General features: G+C 39.7%; 3 protein-coding genes across 3 annotated transcripts in view; 2 read left to right on the forward strand and 1 right to left on the reverse strand.

Moving 5' to 3' along the window:
* Nucleotides 1–18764, reverse strand: part of LOC144629101 (transmembrane protein 121B-like) — a 272095-nt gene that overhangs the window by 11436 nt on the left and 241895 nt on the right. The window lies entirely within an intron of this gene.
* On the forward strand, nucleotides 4650–13065 carry LOC144629028 (uncharacterized). The gene is made up of 3 exons (XM_078487186.1): nucleotides 4650–4743; nucleotides 8216–9367; nucleotides 10836–13065. The coding sequence occupies exons 2-3, from the start codon at nucleotides 8228–8230 to the stop codon at nucleotides 11361–11363; spliced, it is 1668 nt and encodes a 555-aa protein (XP_078343312.1). The 5' UTR covers nucleotides 4650–4743; nucleotides 8216–8227; the 3' UTR covers nucleotides 11364–13065.
* LOC144628937 (paired box protein Pax-6-like) lies at nucleotides 15817–17386 on the forward strand. The gene is made up of 2 exons (XM_078487058.1): nucleotides 15817–16123; nucleotides 16914–17386. The coding sequence occupies exons 1-2, from the start codon at nucleotides 15980–15982 to the stop codon at nucleotides 17337–17339; spliced, it is 570 nt and encodes a 189-aa protein (XP_078343184.1). The 5' UTR covers nucleotides 15817–15979; the 3' UTR covers nucleotides 17340–17386.

An 18764-nucleotide genomic window follows, 5' to 3' on the forward strand; every position in this document is an offset into this window, starting at 1 on the left:
TTTTCATATTTCGAGCAACTTTTTCCCCTTAACCCTTTTAGGGCCAAATTTCTCCAAAAACAGGGTTTTTTTTACCGTTAAACTGAATTTTTGGTGCTACGATCCTGAATTTTCCTTAACTTTGCTTAAAAAGCACTTTTCCACAATGCAGCAAGATTTTGATGAAGATTCCATGGACAAATGTACAAAATTGTACTTTTGCGCATGCGCATAAGCCAAAATTTTTGCAAAATCGTTTCCATTTTTTTCTCTTGCTCCTTTTCTTTTCGTTTTTCTCGGCTTTGTTATTTCCACTCCTTTCTACTGTATCCGTCCTTCTTTTAGACCAAAAAAGTTTTGATTAAAACATTGGTAGACCCTGAAAAGAGGACCTCGATCTGTTACAGGTGTTTTGGCCTGTTTAAGCACCGATTTTGCACCAAAAAGTGATTGACTTTTTCTCGATCAGCTCTGTCAAGTTGCGACCGATACGCAAAATGAATAGTTCTGTGAAAAGGTCAAATCTAGCTCTATCAGATGCATATCACCAAAATCTGCTGACTATCAAATTGATGACGTCACAAGTAGTTCATTGACTGCTCCTCCAAATGTCGACAAAAGTCGACTTTGGCAGTGAAAGGGTTAAAGCAATGTTTTTTATTTCGAGCAACTTGTTCCATTTTGAGAAATATCTAGATCAAAGATCTCTGAATATTGTCCGAGTGTTGTCCGACGGCCATACGAACGTTTCCGAATATTAACGACGTTTGCCGAAGATATTCGTGGAACCTCCGAAGAAGTTTCGACTTTCGACTCAATCCCCATAAAAACATTACAAAATTAGTCAGCAAACATGACGTCATCGATGTCTTCACGATTTCTCCCGTATCTTTAAGAGATCTTTGATTATTAGTATAATTTTCTGTTGCAGTGAAATCACATGAAACTGCTTTGAAATCTTACCTTCAAAGGAAAGTTAGCAATTATTTAGAGAAATTTTCTTTATGAAATGCAGCGTTTTGTATTTTGGGGCAACTTTTGCATTGGGCAACTTTTTCAATCAAAGGCGACTTTTTTGGATTTTTGGAACATCTTTCGAGCACCTTTTTCAAAAATTTCAAGCAACTTTTTGAATAATTTCGAGCAACTTCTAGAAAGCCCTAGCACAAGCTTAATATGCTGCCTTCAGAAAATATGAGTTCCATAAGGAACTCACCACCGTAGTAAGAAATAATAATCTAGCACGAGGTTAATATGCTGCCCTCAGATAACATGAGTTCCATTAGGGACTCAACACCCAAGTTAGACAGAATAATCGATCAAGCACGAGGTTATTATGCTGCACTCAGATAACATGAGCTCCATCAGGAACTCACAACGCAAGTAATTATATAAGACATAATAATCTAGCACGAGGTTAATATGTTGCCCTCAAATGTTATGAGTTACATAAAGAACTCATCACCCAAGTAAGACATAATAATCTAGCACGAGGTTAATATGCTGCCATCAGATAACACGAGTTCCATAAGGAACTCATCACCCAAGTTGGACATAATAATCTTAATTGCACGAGGTTAATATGCTGCCATCAGATAACACGAGTTCCATAAGGAACTCACCACCCAAGTTGGACATAATAATCTAGCACGATGAGTAATGTGCTGCTCGCAGATGATATTAGTTCTATAAGGAACTCACCGCCAAAGAAAGACTTAATAATCTTGCACGAGGTTTACATGCTGTCATCAGATAACACGAGTTCCATAAGGAACTCAGCACCGCAAGTAGGACATAATAATCTAGCACGAGGCTAGGGGGGTTCATAATTTATGCAGAGGGGGGCTATGATTTTTTCCTGTTAGGTTTTAAGGGGGTTATAAAAAATTTCTTCCAAAATTAAATAAGGTATAAGAGGGGTGGATTAAAAAATCCATTAACAGGGACCCACAATTTTGATCGATTATTGGAAGCATTGGAGAAGCTCATAGATGACTTGTTGGATGCCGATACTGCACGGTCAGTTATAATGCAGTGGTTTGATCAGGATAAATAAATTCTCACCTTTATCACACCCCAGTATTTTTCTCAAACCACTAACTGCTTTATAACTAAAAAATAAAAAAAAAATATATAAAAATGGCCATGATTGACTCCATTGTACAACCTAAAAGAATTTTTTGAAAGCCTTAAAAGTCTATTCGTATGATGTTTAATAGCACACTGTGTGTGTATCAACGCATTCTGTGTGCATTTTTCACGTAAAATACCGTAGTGATATTCCGGTTTTATATATTTTGGTTTTAGCTCTAATTTATTGATTTTAATTGTATCATTATATAATATATATCTAGTGTTAGGACCTCTATGTAAACCACTTTTAGTGATGGAGCTTCCTAATAAAAGATTGTTATTATTATGATCCCGGTAACTCGAACTCTGAAGGGAAACGAAAAACAGTTCGAGTTAATCAATATGACGTAATAACCTAGCAGCTACCCTCAGATAACATGAGTTCCATAAGGAACTCACCACCCTAGTAAGAAATAATTATCTAGCTAATATGTCTAATATGCTGCCCTCAGATAACATGAGTTCCATAAGGAACTCGCCACCCAAGTAATCTGGCACGAGATTAAAATGGTTCCCTCAGATAATATGAGTATAAGGAACTCACTACCCTAGTAATCTAGCACGAGGTCGATATGCTGCCCTCAGATAACATGAGTTCAATAAGGAACTCACATCCCAAGTAAGACATAATAATCTAGCACGATGTTTATATGCTGCCTTCAGATAACATGAGTTCCTAAGGAACTCACCACCCAATAAGAGATATTATCTTCCACGACGTTAATACACTGCACTCAGATAATATGGGTTCCATAAGGAACTCACCGCCCAAGTAATCCCCAAGAAGATCTCCGAAGATTGTCCGGGTGTTGTCTGAAGTCCATACGAACGTTTCCGAAGATTAACGAAGTTTGCCGAAGGTTTTCGCGGAACATCCGAAGACGTTTCGACTTACGACTCAATCTCCATTAAAACATTACAAAATTAGTTAGCAAACATGACGTCATCGATGTCTTCACGAGTTTCTAGTAAGTCAACAAATTTTTGCCTTAAAAAGTTTATTAGCAGTGAAATTTCATGAGACTGCTTGAATATCTTACCTTCAAAGGAAAATTAGCATATATTTGGAGAAATTTTCTTTATAAAAACAGCGTTTTGGGGCAGTTTTCGAGCAACTTTTTTTATTTTTGGAGCATTTTTCGAGCACCTTTTTTCAGACGTTTCAAGCGCCTTTTTGAATAATTTCGAGCAACTTGTGGAAAGCCCTAGGCACTACAGGCCAGATTGATTGCAAGAGGGCAGGAGGGCAAGATTTATTTGCCACTATTTCAACTAGCAGAGCTAGTCTTCTTCAGGGCCAGTACTAGGCCCCTGTAACACACAGCGCACTAGTTGCATAAAATGATAGGTTGTTGCGGTTGTTGTTGTTTTGTTATATGAAAGTCTGTCTTTGGGAATCTTTGACGGCCGGGGAGCTCTGCAACGCCTCCACTTGATCACTGGCAATATATATGAGGGTCAGAGATGAGGGTCTATAAAGTACTCCCGGGGGGGGGGGGGCACTAAGTTTAGGTGTGTAAAAGGGTAGGGAAATCTGTTATTTAGTTATTTAAAGGGGCCTTTAATAAGAATATTTCGAACAGACGCACCTTATGGCTGTATCATTTTAATTTATTAAACGCTACATAAAAAATGAGAATAAGACTTCCTGTTTTAGGTATATCGTAAAATTCCGGTTATAAGCCTTCCCCCCCGGTTATAGGCCCATCAACCTGGAAACAAAAAAATACATCCGATTATAAGACTCCCGGGTCCCGGATATAAGCCCCCCTCTGCCGAATGACAGTACTGAACATGGCTAAATGTTGCTTTATTATGCGTTTTTAACTTAAAAACGTATTTTGATAAACACTCCCGTGGCCCGTTTCGGAACGTTTTTTTATTCCGCTTATAAGTCCTCGCGGATATAAGCCCCTCCACTTATAAGCCCATACAAAACCCCTTACGAAGTTGTATAAGCCCAGGGCTTATAACCGGAATTCTACGGTATGCCATGTTATTTAGGTATAAAGGAGTACCTTTTTCAATAAAAGGAATACAAAAGGGGTGCCTTTTCTGTCAAAATGGTATATAAAAGGGTAAGGGGTTGGACCTCGGGGCGGAGCCTCCCCGTATCAAACCTTCCCAAGTAGCCCCCCGGGATTATGCTCTGGCGGTTTGGCGTTTTAAGCTAATTTTGAGTGTCAGTTTGCGGGTATATCCGTATTTATCTGTCGGTTTACGGTCAAGGAATTATGGCGGGTTCGGGTTCGGTCTTATAATCTTAGGAGAAAACAAAAACAATTTGCGGTCTAGGAACAAAATATGGCGGTTTGCGGACTATACGACGTACCACCTAACGACCCCCCTCCCTATAACCTGCGATCAGGCTTTCTTTTTTTCGCGACCCCTCCGCCGCGAGAAAAATAACGCCTGATCGCAGGTTACCCTCCCTATTCAGTACGGGTTATACAAATTGGGTTGCCTGTGACGCCCACAAACAAATCCGTCACGCCCACATCTAGCCTCGTTCCCAAAGCATGACATTGTGATATGCACAAGTAGGTGTTGACGTAACGCCATCTTTGCTCGTTCGATACAGAAGTCTGTGGCTGTAGTGTGCAGGATCAAAGGATCGACTGAATCTTGCAGGTTTGTTTCTGACATTTTTGAGTGTTAACCTTCATTTTCTATCGGTAGTGAAGAAATGAAACTCGCGTTTAATCGCATTTGAGTACAGTACAGTCGATAATTTCATGCAAATTTGAATTGAATCGTGTCGATCGATCGAGCTTGATTTTAATAAATCAAAATTTCGAATAGTTTTAGAATTAGCAGATTATTCTTAGCTTCCCCATTTTAATTCCTTTGATCGAATTGTGATTTGGCTGGTGTCATCCGTACCGGTACATGAAAGTCGAATACCTCATTTCAACCCTCATCTTTCGTTGATTTGCATTGAGACGTTCCAAAAATGTTCCTCACCACCCGTGGTGGGTGGGCAGATTTTTTGCAGATTCCGACAGGGCTCAGTGTAATGGCCTGTTTACATGGAGGTGAGGGACCCCGGGTAGGTGAGGTAACCCGCCCAGCCGTGGTCGAAAATTTAATAGCTCGCATTTACATGCAATCTTATCCAGCCCACCACCCCGGAGTGACCTTCTTAGGAGGTTAGCGTAAACAGACAAAATGGCTTTGTAGATATCTTTCTCACATTTCTTTCAGTGGTTTCATAGACTCAGTTACTGAACTTCGGAGCTGAATTGGTTTCTGAGAAAATCGAAGTCTATACAATGACAATTTATAAATTTTCATAAAGAGCAAGCAAGGTCCACCTAGAAAGAAATTTGTAAGTCGCATTTTCTTTTGTAATCTTTTATATTTACGGCGGATTTCTCTCATCTTGTGCTTTCAACTGATTAGTTGATTAGGCAAAGTAGTCGAAGCAGTTGACGAAGTCATCGTTGTTTACAGTCGAAGCGCGAGACTCTCTCAGGTTTACGTTTGATGCTTCACTTTTACTTTTAATTCTTCAAGCATCTTTTGCACTGTCGTTCCACATTGGGTAGATGAAACTATAGGAAAAGCTTGCCAGGTTTGTAGCCATATCTGAAGCTGTAGGCAGCCATATCTTGTGTGGTTTGTATTTGGCGCACTTTTAGATTAAACATGAGTCTACCCGGGTAGGCTGGTTACCCCACCTTGAAACATTCACACAGAAAAAACGCAACCCCGGCTGGGAGGGTTACCCTACCCGACAGGCCGGGCGACCGCCTAGGCCAGTTTCCCCACCTATCATATAAAAGTGATCAAGAAAAAATGAGAGATTGTGTGGAAAGGTGGGTTACCCTATCTAGGTGGGTTACCTTACTTACCCGGGGTCCCCGACCTCCATGTAAACAGGCCCTTAGTAAAAACTGATTTTGACAGATTCCGAGTTCAATTTTAACTAGATTTCAATAGGGCTGATTTACAAAATTTGTAAATTCCTAAGGGCCCAATATGTAGAAAATACCATGGGCTCCTGAAAATACTGACTCCGACAGGTGTGTTATACAGTTCTTTTGTCAAATTTCTCACTCTAGCAATTCCAATGAGATCTTTTTTCTTCAAATGTTTCTTCTGAATCCCCCATTTATTGGAAAAATTAGAGATTCTGACGGGGTCCATTGGACCATACCAAAATATGCCCTCTGTAAGGAGGTAGGGGGTGCAGTTAAAAAATGGAATGGCCCATTGTAGAACATGCATAGGGCAAGAAGGGGCATTTTATTTGGTTAGTTCAGCTGTACATGTAAAGCTCGAATAAATGCTCATCAAGTTTTTGCAAGTTAACATTTCCAAAGTCCTTGGACAAATAACCGGGCTAACCGACCGGACTGTTAAATACAGTTAATCAGTTAGCCAGTTTTAAAACAAGTTAGAAAATTGGATTTTTGTAAGACCATTATCAATGGTAAATTATCCACTTCATTCCATTTTAGCTTAGCGACAATTAAAAAAAAGCAAAGTTACATGTATGCATATTAGAAAGAATATGCACTGCAATACCGGGCACAGTTTTGTTGGAAAGAGGGGCTACACTGTCACCCCCCCCCCCTCCAGTCATAGCACGCTGCAGCAGCCACCCACCCTTAGTAAAGGATAAATCCATCAGGTTGGAGTTCATCTCAGTTTCTGTAGCTAGCATGAAGCAACTTGGAGTATTTTTACTCCTCTCTGGATAATATGGTAGGCGCAGTGGCTTAATGGTTAGTGTGCTGGACTTAAGGTCAAGTGGTCTGGGTTCGAGCCCTGGCCAGGGTCATTGTGTTGTGTTCTTGGGCAGGATGCTTTACTCTCATAGTGCCTCTCTCTACCCAGGTGTGCAAATGGCTACTGGCAAACTAATGCTGGGGGACAACCCCAGGGGGGTACTCCGGCCTGTAAATGATGGGGATGATCGAATGGAGGCAAAACTCAGGACCCCCAAAAATCCCTTAGTCTTCCGACATTACCCAAAAAAATCCCTGGACCAAAAATAACCCCCCAAAAAATCCCTTGTCAAATTACCCCTAAATTGCCAGGAAGGGCTGGGGGCAATAATATAACACAAAGAAAATCATAAAAAATTGAACGCTGTTGTGTGTTTATTCATCATACCATAAATACGCCAAGGCCCCGTCAAGGCACTTTAGTTCGTTTTTAATACTCCCAAAAAATCCCCTATTTTAATCAAGTCACCCAAAAAAATACTTGCCAAATTCTCCAACCCAAAAAAATCCCCGAATCGAAAATTTCAAACCCAAAAAAATCCTTCGATCATCCCCGTCACTTACAAGCCAGAGTACCCCCCTGGGGGGACAACTCTGCGATGGACTAGCATCCCATCCAGGTGGGAGTAAAAATATTTCTAGTCGCTTCATGCTATGGAAAACGGGATAAGCTCTGGCCTGTATGGGCCACTAGGCTCGACGCAGACTTAACCTGGATAAGATGCTAGTCCATTGCAGTGTAACATTTGCCAGTACCGATTAAAACACCTGGGTGAAGAGAAGCACTGTGAGAGTCATGTATCTTGCCGGAAGAACACAATGCAGTGCTTTGAACACAGATCACTCAATCCGGAGTTCAGCATGCTCACCATTAGGGCACCATACCTTCCACTCACCCACACACAGGCTGTTATTAGGCAATACACATGTAATTAACCGTGTGCAGCCGGTTCATAAATTGGCGGCATGAGATGGGAGATGTAGTGTTTAAATTTTAATTACATACATAGTTTTTAATTACCGGTAGTAGATAGTTTTTTTTCTTGGAATATTATTTTTATGACTGGGATTTTGGGCACTTGATTAAGGGCCAATAACCTCTAACATTTCCATTTATGACTCTTTTATGTTTAACATGTTGTGTTATGCATAAGGTTTTGAACTGCAATCCCTTAGAGTATCTAAAATCATTAGACATACATGCTTACCCCTAATGCCCTTGTTTTTTACAAGCAAAAGCCAACTCAGCTGTCCCTCATACTACTTGCTCAAGGATAACTTGGGCTTAATTTATCATTGTTAACACTACATTTCTGATTCTAATATCGCTACATAAATACATAATATGTACATATTTATCCCATCCACAGATACGAGTAAAGATGGGTGGAAATCAATCTAACCTACCTCCTCGACCTCTGGGTTTTGAATATATGTGTATAGCCATTCGTCAAACAGATAAGATGCGTGTCATTCTTGGTACAGATCGTGAGATAAGCATTATCCGCCAAGTTGTTGAAGAATCATGGCCTAAAGGTATACAAGAAGAAACTTTCAAAATGAACGGTGTTCATCAGTTCAAGTTGAAAGGGAATCCATTCTCAACTGTTGCATCATCAAGTGAAGCAGTAGACTCCAGGAAGATGGCAGCAAATGTACTACACAGGCTCTACCGAGATGGATGGAGACTTCTAATGGCTGGTGACTATACGCAAACGACAGACCTTGCTACCTGGATCTTTAAGAAAGACCCAGTTGCTGTATGCCCATCCCTTCCATTTCTCATTGTGGGCCTTAGCAGCTGGGATACTTTAATGGTACTAAATGCACCGATGGAGCTTCACCAGATGTTCAAAGATGTTGTAGAGAAGTCCTGGCCAAAAGGAATACAAAAATGGTCTTATGAGGGTGATGTTTTGAAGATCAAATTGAAAGGCTATGCCTGGCATGCTGATGGAGAGGAAACAGTCCATGCAAGAGTGATTCTCCATACTCTTGTGAACGAGCTTCTCGTCCGACAGTGGAAGTTATATGGAAATTCTAACCTTAAAAGTTCTGCAAACACCCTGTTTTTCGAGCATGATCCAAACATTGCGCCTGGGCCGCAGCCTATTCCAGCACACTTCACAATTAGCTTTAACAGCGAAGACTTGCTGAGGCTGATTGGCAATCCAGAGGGCTTGGTGTCTGCTGTACGAAATGTACTCCAAACTTTTTGGTCCAGAGGCATCCAAAAAGAAGAACGCTATGCCGAGAGCTGGCAGTTTAAACTACGTGGAACTCCATGGTGGGCATCAGGTGAAGAGGCGGTGGACTCGAGATTTCTAGTCCTAAAGCTGATAGAAGCCATGCAAGCATATGGGTGGAGTGTTGCTGCTGCTATTGACTGCTCAAGAAAAGACCAAGATAAAAGCAGCCTGCTCTTCAGACAGTCCCAGCCAAGACAATCTCCATTTTTTTGCATAAGCTTGAATGAGACTGACAAACTGCGACTGATAAATGCACCAGACGATGTCACAAAGGTAAGTGTTTAATATAAATAAAGCAATGCTCAATGGCTTCCATCTAAATGTTATACTTCAAAGCTGTGCTCTTAGAATAATTGCAGGATACCTGAAGGCCCTGTCCAGCTTTTAAAAGCTTTCATGAAAGCAAAGTTATACAAGTCGCCCAAAGGCAAAAGTAAGTCACCTGTGGCACCCAGGTTCTGCTAGAGTTCACAGCTCTGCACTCACGCTCTGGGCATTGTTTCTTCAACCCTTTTTTTTCGGTGTTTGGAAATATGACAAAACACTTCCTCTTGTTGACTGACTCAAGAATTTATTCTAGCACTAGGGATAGTTATCACTGCAGCTGCCCCCACTGTTAATTTATATTTTTTTCAGTGCATCCATTACTACAGTCAATTCTTTTGCTCAATATTTTGGCTTTTCTATTTGCTCAATTGGTTGAAAATCAGTTTTCTGTTTGGCACATTTCAGCTCCTTTCAGCTTATATTAATTCTTGTGATGAGCTGACAGAATATTACATGGTTTCTGGCCCTCTCTTCTTCAAGATGGGATGAGGTTGGGAAATTTAATCAAACTTTCAGGATGAACTGCTAACCCAAGTGAATATTAAACAAAACAAAGCATTACAAAGTAAAATATTTTCAAAGATTAATGATCAAGTGAATTTAATTACTAGAACGCAACTGCAATGTCTCGACATCTTTTGCTGTAACGAGTGATCTCAGTGAGGATCACACTTAGCCCGAGACTAGCACTTTTAAGCCCAACTGTTTGCAAGATATTTGGGCTGGGAACCCAAGCCAGCATACTGACTTCACAGCTGAGTCAAAAATAATGCCGAAAGATTTTCTCACCTCTGCCAATGCAAAAATCTGTCGTGAGTTTTAAGAATCTCGAGAACTCTTTTAAATTCTCTTACAAGTGTAAGTTACAGATTTAATTTTATCTAACTCAAGTGTGGCATGTTGTCTGGCAAATCTCTGCCAGTGGTGGACTGATTGTCAATGAGTCTTTTATCTGGTCAAGTAATGTGTCGGGCAAATGGCATAATCTTGCTTATTGTTAATCACAGACAAAGGTTCTTGGACAAATAAGCACTGTAGTCTGTACCATAGTCAGTCTACTATGTCTGGAGTAAACTGGTTGTTTACAGCTCACACACACGTGTTACGCACTTGAGTTGTCATCATTATCACCCAATCAGATTACGGATAGTCCAGGCTCCTCGATCTTACTTGTCTTCACTAATCAATTGTCTGGCAAAAATTTTATCACATCTACCGATACTCCATGCACCCACTCCGGATACCCTGTGCGTGCCCACTTCTAATCAATCAAATCGAGATTTTTTCTGTATACTAAGGAAATACCTTTACCTGTACTCTATACCTATAGAGGGTAGGGGGGGGGGACTATATAAGGACGGCTGAAACCCTGCAGGGGCTTTTAAATTTTGCTTTCCTTTCTTATGTCTTTCAGCTTTGCCAAGAAGTTATTCAATCTCAGTATCTCCTTGGGGTTCAAAGGACACAGCTTTACGGCACCAGTCTTGAGTTCAAACTTATTGGCAACCCATGGAGCTGTGGAATCGATGGTCATGACGGAATCCATGGCAGAAATTTGATATGCCATTTATTTGCTGCTCTGGCAAGCCGCCACTGGAGACCGGTCATATCAGCAGACGTGTCAGCCAAATACATTCACCAAGACAAAGGCGAAGATTACCCATTAGATGTGGATAGTATATTCTTCACATATGACCCCACAGCAGTGCAAGCATCAGCACCCGCTCCGTACCCCCAGCCACCGTCTTATGGCTTCCTTCCACAGGGTGGACCCGCACCACCATTTGGCGCTCCCCCACCGGCTGGTGCTCCTTTCCCATATGGTGCTCCCCCACCAGTGGGTGGGCCTCCCCCGCCTTTTGGTGCTCCCCCACCAGTTGGTGCCCCTCCCCCTCCATTTGCTCCCCCAGCCTATCAGTATGGAGCATATCCACCTCCTTAGTGAAGCAGCCATGAAGCAGTACCCAAACAGGGTCTTGTATATAGTATAGTGCCCAAGCAGGGCCTTGTTTTTAATATCAAAACAAGGCTTCACATGTAGTTACTAAACATGGTCCTGTATATGGTGCACAGACAGGAAATAAAAATTGGTTCCAAGTAAAACCTATCAATAGAGTGTGTTCATGGCAGCCATATTGAAGGAGTCAAGTAATAGAACGATTTTCCTTTAGGAAAAAAAATATTTTTATGCAAATAAATTTTGTTTGACTTCTCCAACATGGCTGACATGAAAACACCCTATAAGATTTGATAACAGATATGTTAGACACATGATGCATAAGAAAAAAAAATGTTTAAAAGTGTGCTTTTCCAGAAAATTTCTATTCCCCTCTTCCAATAAAAGGTTTTGATTTGAAAACCACCCACCCCTCTGGAAATCCCAGTTTTGGAGATCCCCTATACCCTAGGAATTTTTTCAATGACCTCACATTGGGTGGGTATGGATATTTTTCTGGAACCACTCATTAATAGCAGTGAGGTGTTATTTTTGCATTACATAAGCAGTTCTTAGATAGGGTTGATAGGTTAAATTATATTAAAGAACCTTAGCATTGCCTTGTAATTTGTCAGTGGCGAAGCATGGGGGAGGGGCCATGCCTCCCCCCCGCCCCCCCCCCAAAAAAAAAAAATGACTAACACATAATAAAAATATTCAATGATTTAAGTCAGTTAAAAATTGCAGGAAAATGCTCTCAGAAGGCTGGAAATGCTATTTAAGAGTGCCCCCCCCCCCCCCCCACCCGAACTCCCCTAGAAGCTCGCACCTCTGGCACTTGTGATGTGCCCCCAAAAGTTATTTAATCCTGCTACGGCACTGTGTATATAAATATTTTACACCAATAGGGCTTTGTTCCAAATAGCATTGTTATGTTTTTTTTTTCACTGAAATATATCTAAAACTAGTAACTCAGGTTGCTCACAAGCTAATTGATTTGATTGTACCATTTTTGATTACCTTGTCAATCAGTACTTTATATTTAAAGCACTCCCACCAAATTATAGGATCTTTTTCAAATTTGTGCTTAATCTAATGACCAAAATCCATTTGACAGGGATTAAACAATGTATCCAGTAAACAATGTCAACAATCAATGAAGCAAAGTAAAACTATATAAGTTAATTTTTCTCAGGGTGGGACATTGAGCTCAAAAGCTGGTACCCAGAGAGACAAAAAATATGGTACATTGAAATGGGATAAGCTAAAAAGGTTTTTTGAAAAACGTAGTTCTTAGGTAATATATTCCCAAAAATAACTTGTACTATGCTAGAAGTTGAAATACACGACAAAAACAGTATAGTTAACAGTCTCGTTTTGTCTAGAAGTTTTTGCTCGTGACGCGAGACTTGTATGTCTAACACTTGTAGGATTTAATGTCAGATATACGTATGTGTTGTATATCAAGGAAAACGTTTCAAATCATATACATAGAGTGGAGTATATTTTTTTTGTTTGAATGAGCAATTCTAAGATGGCTTTCATTCAATTGTGTCCCTCTGAGCTCGCGCGGATACTCGCCATTCTTTGGTCTCGTGTGTGCCCCTTGCACGACATTTCGATAAAATAGCGAGAATAAATGTCGTTAGGAAAATCGAGTGTAATTTTAATCTTTGAAATAAAAGGAAAGCTAACCTCTTTCATACATTATTCTATCTTGTTTTCATTCACACAGCTCGCGAGTTTAACAATTGTCGCATACCTCAAAGAAGGATTTTTCACTGCAAAATCTCTGAACCCCCTGCCCCAAATAAACAAACAATAAAACAAACGAAACTTCAGGCAATTGAATCACTTAGCCAATTGTCTACCTGGAATTGATTTAAGGTATGAAGGTACTTTCGGTCCAAGGGACTGACGCTCGAAACGTCAGCATGCGAAATTCTACACAGCGTTTATAACAACTTCACTGAAAAAGACTTGGGCGGTCATTGCTTATCAACGACACTGCCTAAAAAAAGAGTCTTTATATAAATGATGTTAGCATGAATGGATACCCTGAGAGTTGTAAACGATTTCAAATGATAACTCTTGTTCTGTGTTACATGTAAAAGCAGCGCCTGTGGAAAACTTATTCGCGCGCAACCGAAAACAAGTGACGGAAAGGTTGGGTGCAGAAATCTAATGGGAACGCAATAGGTCTGTTGACACTCGATTTCTTCACCTCGGATAAAACTTTAATTCTTTGTTGCGCAAATTCCTGTTAAGTTACAAAACAATCGCCTGCTTCCGAGAAAACAATTCATTTCTACAGAGTTAATAGTTTATGAAGCGTCGGCGGACAAGTAAAACACAGTTGATTACTATTGTTAGCACCTTAGCGGCTTCTAATTTTAGCGAATTGGGCCAAAATCGCTAAAACATTCTTTAAGGTCATTGCCCTGAGATAGAACTGAACACAATTTTTTAACCAAACTTCGCCTACTGGTTTATTACTTTAAGGGAACTTAAATTTTGAAATAAAAAAGGGGGGTCACCAGATTCGTTTAGGAGCAGGAAGACCTTGTATATTCCATATAATTACTTAAAATTCCTCTGCGAGTACTAGAAAAGTACACGTTTTTAGCGATAATTTATTTTTCAAACACAAGAATTGATCTGTTTTCATTTTACAGAAAGAATTTGATCACTACACCCAAAATATGAGAAAAAAATGATAGGTCACCAGACTCGTTTACGAGAAAGCGACAATTTACTTCTCTCGCGGACTAAGCCACATAGAAAAGCCGCCATTTTGATTATGTGCGCGCGCTCGCGCGCGCTTAGTACGCGTAAAATTCTGCGCAGTAAGGATGCGCAATGCAATACAGGGCAATGACCTTAAAAAAAGGATGCTGGTAACTTTGTTCTTTCTGGCAATGCATTAAAATCTGTTTTACACGATATCACTATTTTTCTTTTTAAATTATCGGAAAATAACTAATTAAATAGTCGCTAAATCTTGCTCAGAAAAAATCGCTAAAATTGTTTGCAGCCTGTAAAGCAAGGCCTGGTTCAAACTAGCGATGTAACGACAAGGTCACACGAATGCAAAAAAAAAAAAAAACACCTAAGTTTGATGTTTTATGTAACCAGTGTGAACAACATAACATAACGACATAGTTGGAACATAATGACATAAGCATAACGACATAAGGAAAGAACTGAACTTTACGTTATGTCGCTAATGTAAGTAAACCGCCTTAGCGAGTTTGAAAACTTTGCCCGACGAAGCCTAACGCTCGGAACGTTAGCTTTTCCAAATTTGCTACGGCGGCTTATTTACTTTTATCTGCCTTTATCAAAGGCAAAGTGATAATCAACTAAGCAATTCATATATCCAGACGAATTTATTTCGTTGAGCGTGACCTTTCCTAAGCTAACATGATAACATCGCACCTCTAAACTTTTAACAAAAGATCATTAGAGGCACTGCGTGTATAATAATTGTCAATTAAGCTTATTGAACTATTATTGTTCGCGCGTGTCCTTGCGAAGTGAGAAAATGTCACGAGGAAAATTATTCAAACTTTCCAAGAAAAAGGTTTTAAAACATGTCTTTCATACCATTCTGGCGGCCACCTATGTAGCTTTCATGTTTCAAGTTGTTTCAAGTTGATTTTTGCCATGTATAGGTAATTACAATATATCTAGTTACGAAATCTGTCGTTAGAAAACAAATTTCAATTATAAATTATTTTGATAGAAACTGTGACCCATTTTATGTAAAGACTCTGAACCGAGCTTCCGATCAAGGTTCATTACAAAAAAGATCGAAAAAAAAAGGGAAAAAGTTCACTTGATGAATCTTTTGTTTTCACACAACACAAAAGAAACAGTTGTTTACAAACTTAATTCAAGCGTGCTTCATTAAAGACAATGAGTTTTCATGTTGATCTAATTTATGTTAGTTTACGTTTTGGAAGTGTGACTTCTCGCTAATGTGTTGATTGACAGTTCTATTGTTCCTTTAACGCCCGCCTACTTGTGAAAAACCATTTAAAAGCAAAGGCGCGCGCGTTCAAAAATAAATCTCGCTTGACTTGTAAACAGAAACAACGTCTGCTTTAGTAACTCAACTGAAGAAGCGAAGATTGATTTGAAACATGGTTTTAGGAGAAAACAAAAGGAAACTGAACGTTCAGGAAAGCGGTAAGTGAATTAGCTAAACTGTGTTTAGTTTTTAATTGACATAAAGTCGATGAGGCAAATTAATTAAAGTTTACTTTTTTATGCGTCAGCCCTTTGTCGAAACAAAAATAAAAAGTATATTCGTTAACCGACTTGGCGAATTTGAAAAAGTCGATGTTTCGAGCGTAAGCGTGGTAATTTGCTGTGCGGGTTTGTTTCACACATACTAAGTTCGTTCAGATTCTTTCGTTTAAACTGTTTAAAACAGTAACGCTGTTGAGAAGTTTCGCATAAAATCTTTTACATGACAATTATTTAAAGTAGCTACGTCCCGTGGATTTTGCGGGTTAGCGTTAGTTTGTCTGCGGTAGTTTGTCTTGTTAATTAAGAACTATGTTTTACCATCAAAATGCGGTATATTTATGTGAAATTTTTCTTTTCCAGGTGATAGAATGCGTCAGAGACGCCGGCGAACAGCTTTCACTGAAGAACAACTTGATCGCTTGGAAGAATCTTTCATGGAAGAAAAGTTTCCTGGAATCATCATCAGAGAACAACTTGCCGAGGAGTTAAACATCAAAGAGGATAGAATACAGGTAAGACAGCCTTTTTTTCATAAATCATTATTTGCTGACGAGAGGACCAGGAAATCAAAATGGCGCGAAAATTGTTGAGTTAACCGGCCGTATTGAAAAAGCTGCTATAGATAAATCATAATGCCCAGTTGTGCGCGGATAAGCCATAAAGTCCTAAAGTTTGATAAAGTTGGTAGAACGCTAAAGTGAAGTAAACACTTTAATTTTTACTTAAAAAAAAAGAAATTTAAACTTGTCAAGTTTAAAGTTGATATTTACGTACTATATTTAAGAGTTAGGAACTTAATGGCAAGGCGGACGGCAGTACATGTAAAACTACTTCACGTGGTTTTGTTCATTTTAAAATTCTTACCGACCAATTCAGAACTTCAGTGTGACGGCTCGTTGAAGATGTCTGAACTTGCTAAAAGTAGATTTTAGGTTGAAGCACGTTTGGGTTTTCGCTGAACAAGTGTGGTTGTTTTCTAATTCTTCTTTCGAAGTGAGCCCGAAGGAGCCGCAATGGTCTAATAATTATAATCTTATGATAATAAGTTGTATGGCAGAAGAAAGCACAACAGAATCGAAAAGGATGAAAATTGATCGAGTCTAAATCTGCGCGCAAGTGGCGAAGCGTCTGCAAAAAAGCGCACGTCCTACAGAATACCTTAAGTTTCCTAATATTACAATTTTTGTTTAAAACAAACTTTTGCTTTCTTAACGATAACCATTGTCGCCTAGCAACAATACGATCTCTTTATCTTTGATTTCATTCACAAGTTAATTCACATGTTTATTTATTAATTCAAAGGTTTGGTTTCAAAACCGCCGCTCAAGATGGCGCAGACATGGGATTAAGAACAAACGTCACGGAACTGAAGAAGCTGCATCTTCCATTGCACATGCTCCTGTTTTCCCGCCATTTTGCCGCCGTCCACAGAGTGCCGTGCCAACCTGGACTTTTCCCGCTTCTTTCATCAGGCCAAGCACTGCCACCGCTTTGGCGCTGAAATGCAAAGCAAAGGACCGTGCAAGCCCTGTGATTGGCTCATCAAGCGGACCACAAGCTGATGTCATGGCAACGGGATTCTTAAGTTCACCATCGATGATTCCTACTCAATTGCCTTACAAGCCCATGTTTACAAACTTCCCTTCTTCAATCAGAGAAAGCCGTCATTCGTTAGATGAATATGTTGCAGCTGTAACTTTAGCGAGTGGATTTTTAAGAGAACATTAGACAAGTTAAGGTTAAGGTTTCTCGGCTTTAGTTCAGACAGATCTTTCTTTCTGATTTTTTACCCTAAGGTTCGCTAACTACATGTTAATAAAGTTTTAATTTTATAGCTTATGTCCATGAATGTAATAAATAGTTGATTTACAGACTTATTTTTTGTTGCTGTGATGATATTGATTGACTCAATAATTTATAAGTTCTCGATATACTTGACTTTAGAAGGCATAAGCTTGAACTCATTATACGCTCTTATCAGCACCCACCTCCTTGGCCGATATAGTAAAGCCCCACCGCCCCCCCCCCCCCCTCCACCTTCCTCCCTAACACTTTCTAAAGCTGTACCGGAATTATATAGAAGTTCAGTTTCTTTTCCGTTAAGTCGCTTCCATTTGTAAATGCAGTAAGCTTCATAGCTCCACGCTCCCTTACAATGAGGCTATTTTCTAGTTTTCGAGGACCAGTTAGGGCTTTCCACAAGTTGCTCGGCAACTTTTTGGCAACTTTTCATGTTCCGAGCAACTTTTTCCTCTTCGAGCAACTTTTTTCCTCTCGAGCAACTTTCTTTATTTTGAGAAATTTCCAGACCGAAGATTAACGAAGATTATCCGAAGTTGTCAAGCATAGAGGTGACGAGAATACAGAAATCGACAACGAAGCGATATTGTCTTTTTATTCTGGAGACTGATTTAATACTGTTTATAATTCTGGAGACTTAACATTTCGGGCTCAGGACAGAGAGGGTTAGAAAAAATAGCTCTCCGTCAGATTAACTTAGCCGATCCGTTTCGTCTTTTTTTACCATATTGTTACTTATTTTCGTGGGAACTTAATTTCGCGAAAATGGAACGGGCATATTTCGCGGGACTTAATTTTCGCAAATTGGCCAAAAATGCGTAATTAAGATAAAAACGACAATAAAAAACGTTTAAAATAAACAATAAAAAACGTTTAACCCCTTTAAACTATAGGCTGGTTCTCATATGATCGCCCCGATCGTTTAACCCCTTTAAACTATAGGCTGGTTCTCATATGATCGCCCCGATCGTCTCTGTCGCTTCTGTCGTTTGCAAAGTCTGAGGTGATTGGAGCAAGCAAACTTTTTGAAGCGACAGAAGCGACAGAGACGATCGGGACGATCATATGAGAACCAGGCTTGTGTATCCGGAGCAGGAAACCAATATTTTCAATTGTGTTTAAAATAAATGTTCGCGGGTCTTATTTCGCCATTTTTTTGAAAACCGCGAAAATCGCGAAAACTTAAGCTGCGTTCACATTTAGCCCGAAACATGTTAGAAAACATGCTTGTTATTGCATTGTTCACATTAGGTGTCAGTATCAAACACGTTTCATGCCTGGTGTGTAATTTATGCGGTTTCACGGTTCTTGCATAAATCTTTACACTTTAACCGTAAAAATATAGCTCGAAAT

Source organism: Oculina patagonica, chromosome 10 (genome assembly GCF_052425735.1).
Source record: "Oculina patagonica isolate OP01 chromosome 10, crgOcupat, whole genome shotgun sequence".
NCBI lineage: Eukaryota > Metazoa > Cnidaria > Anthozoa > Scleractinia > Oculinidae > Oculina > Oculina patagonica.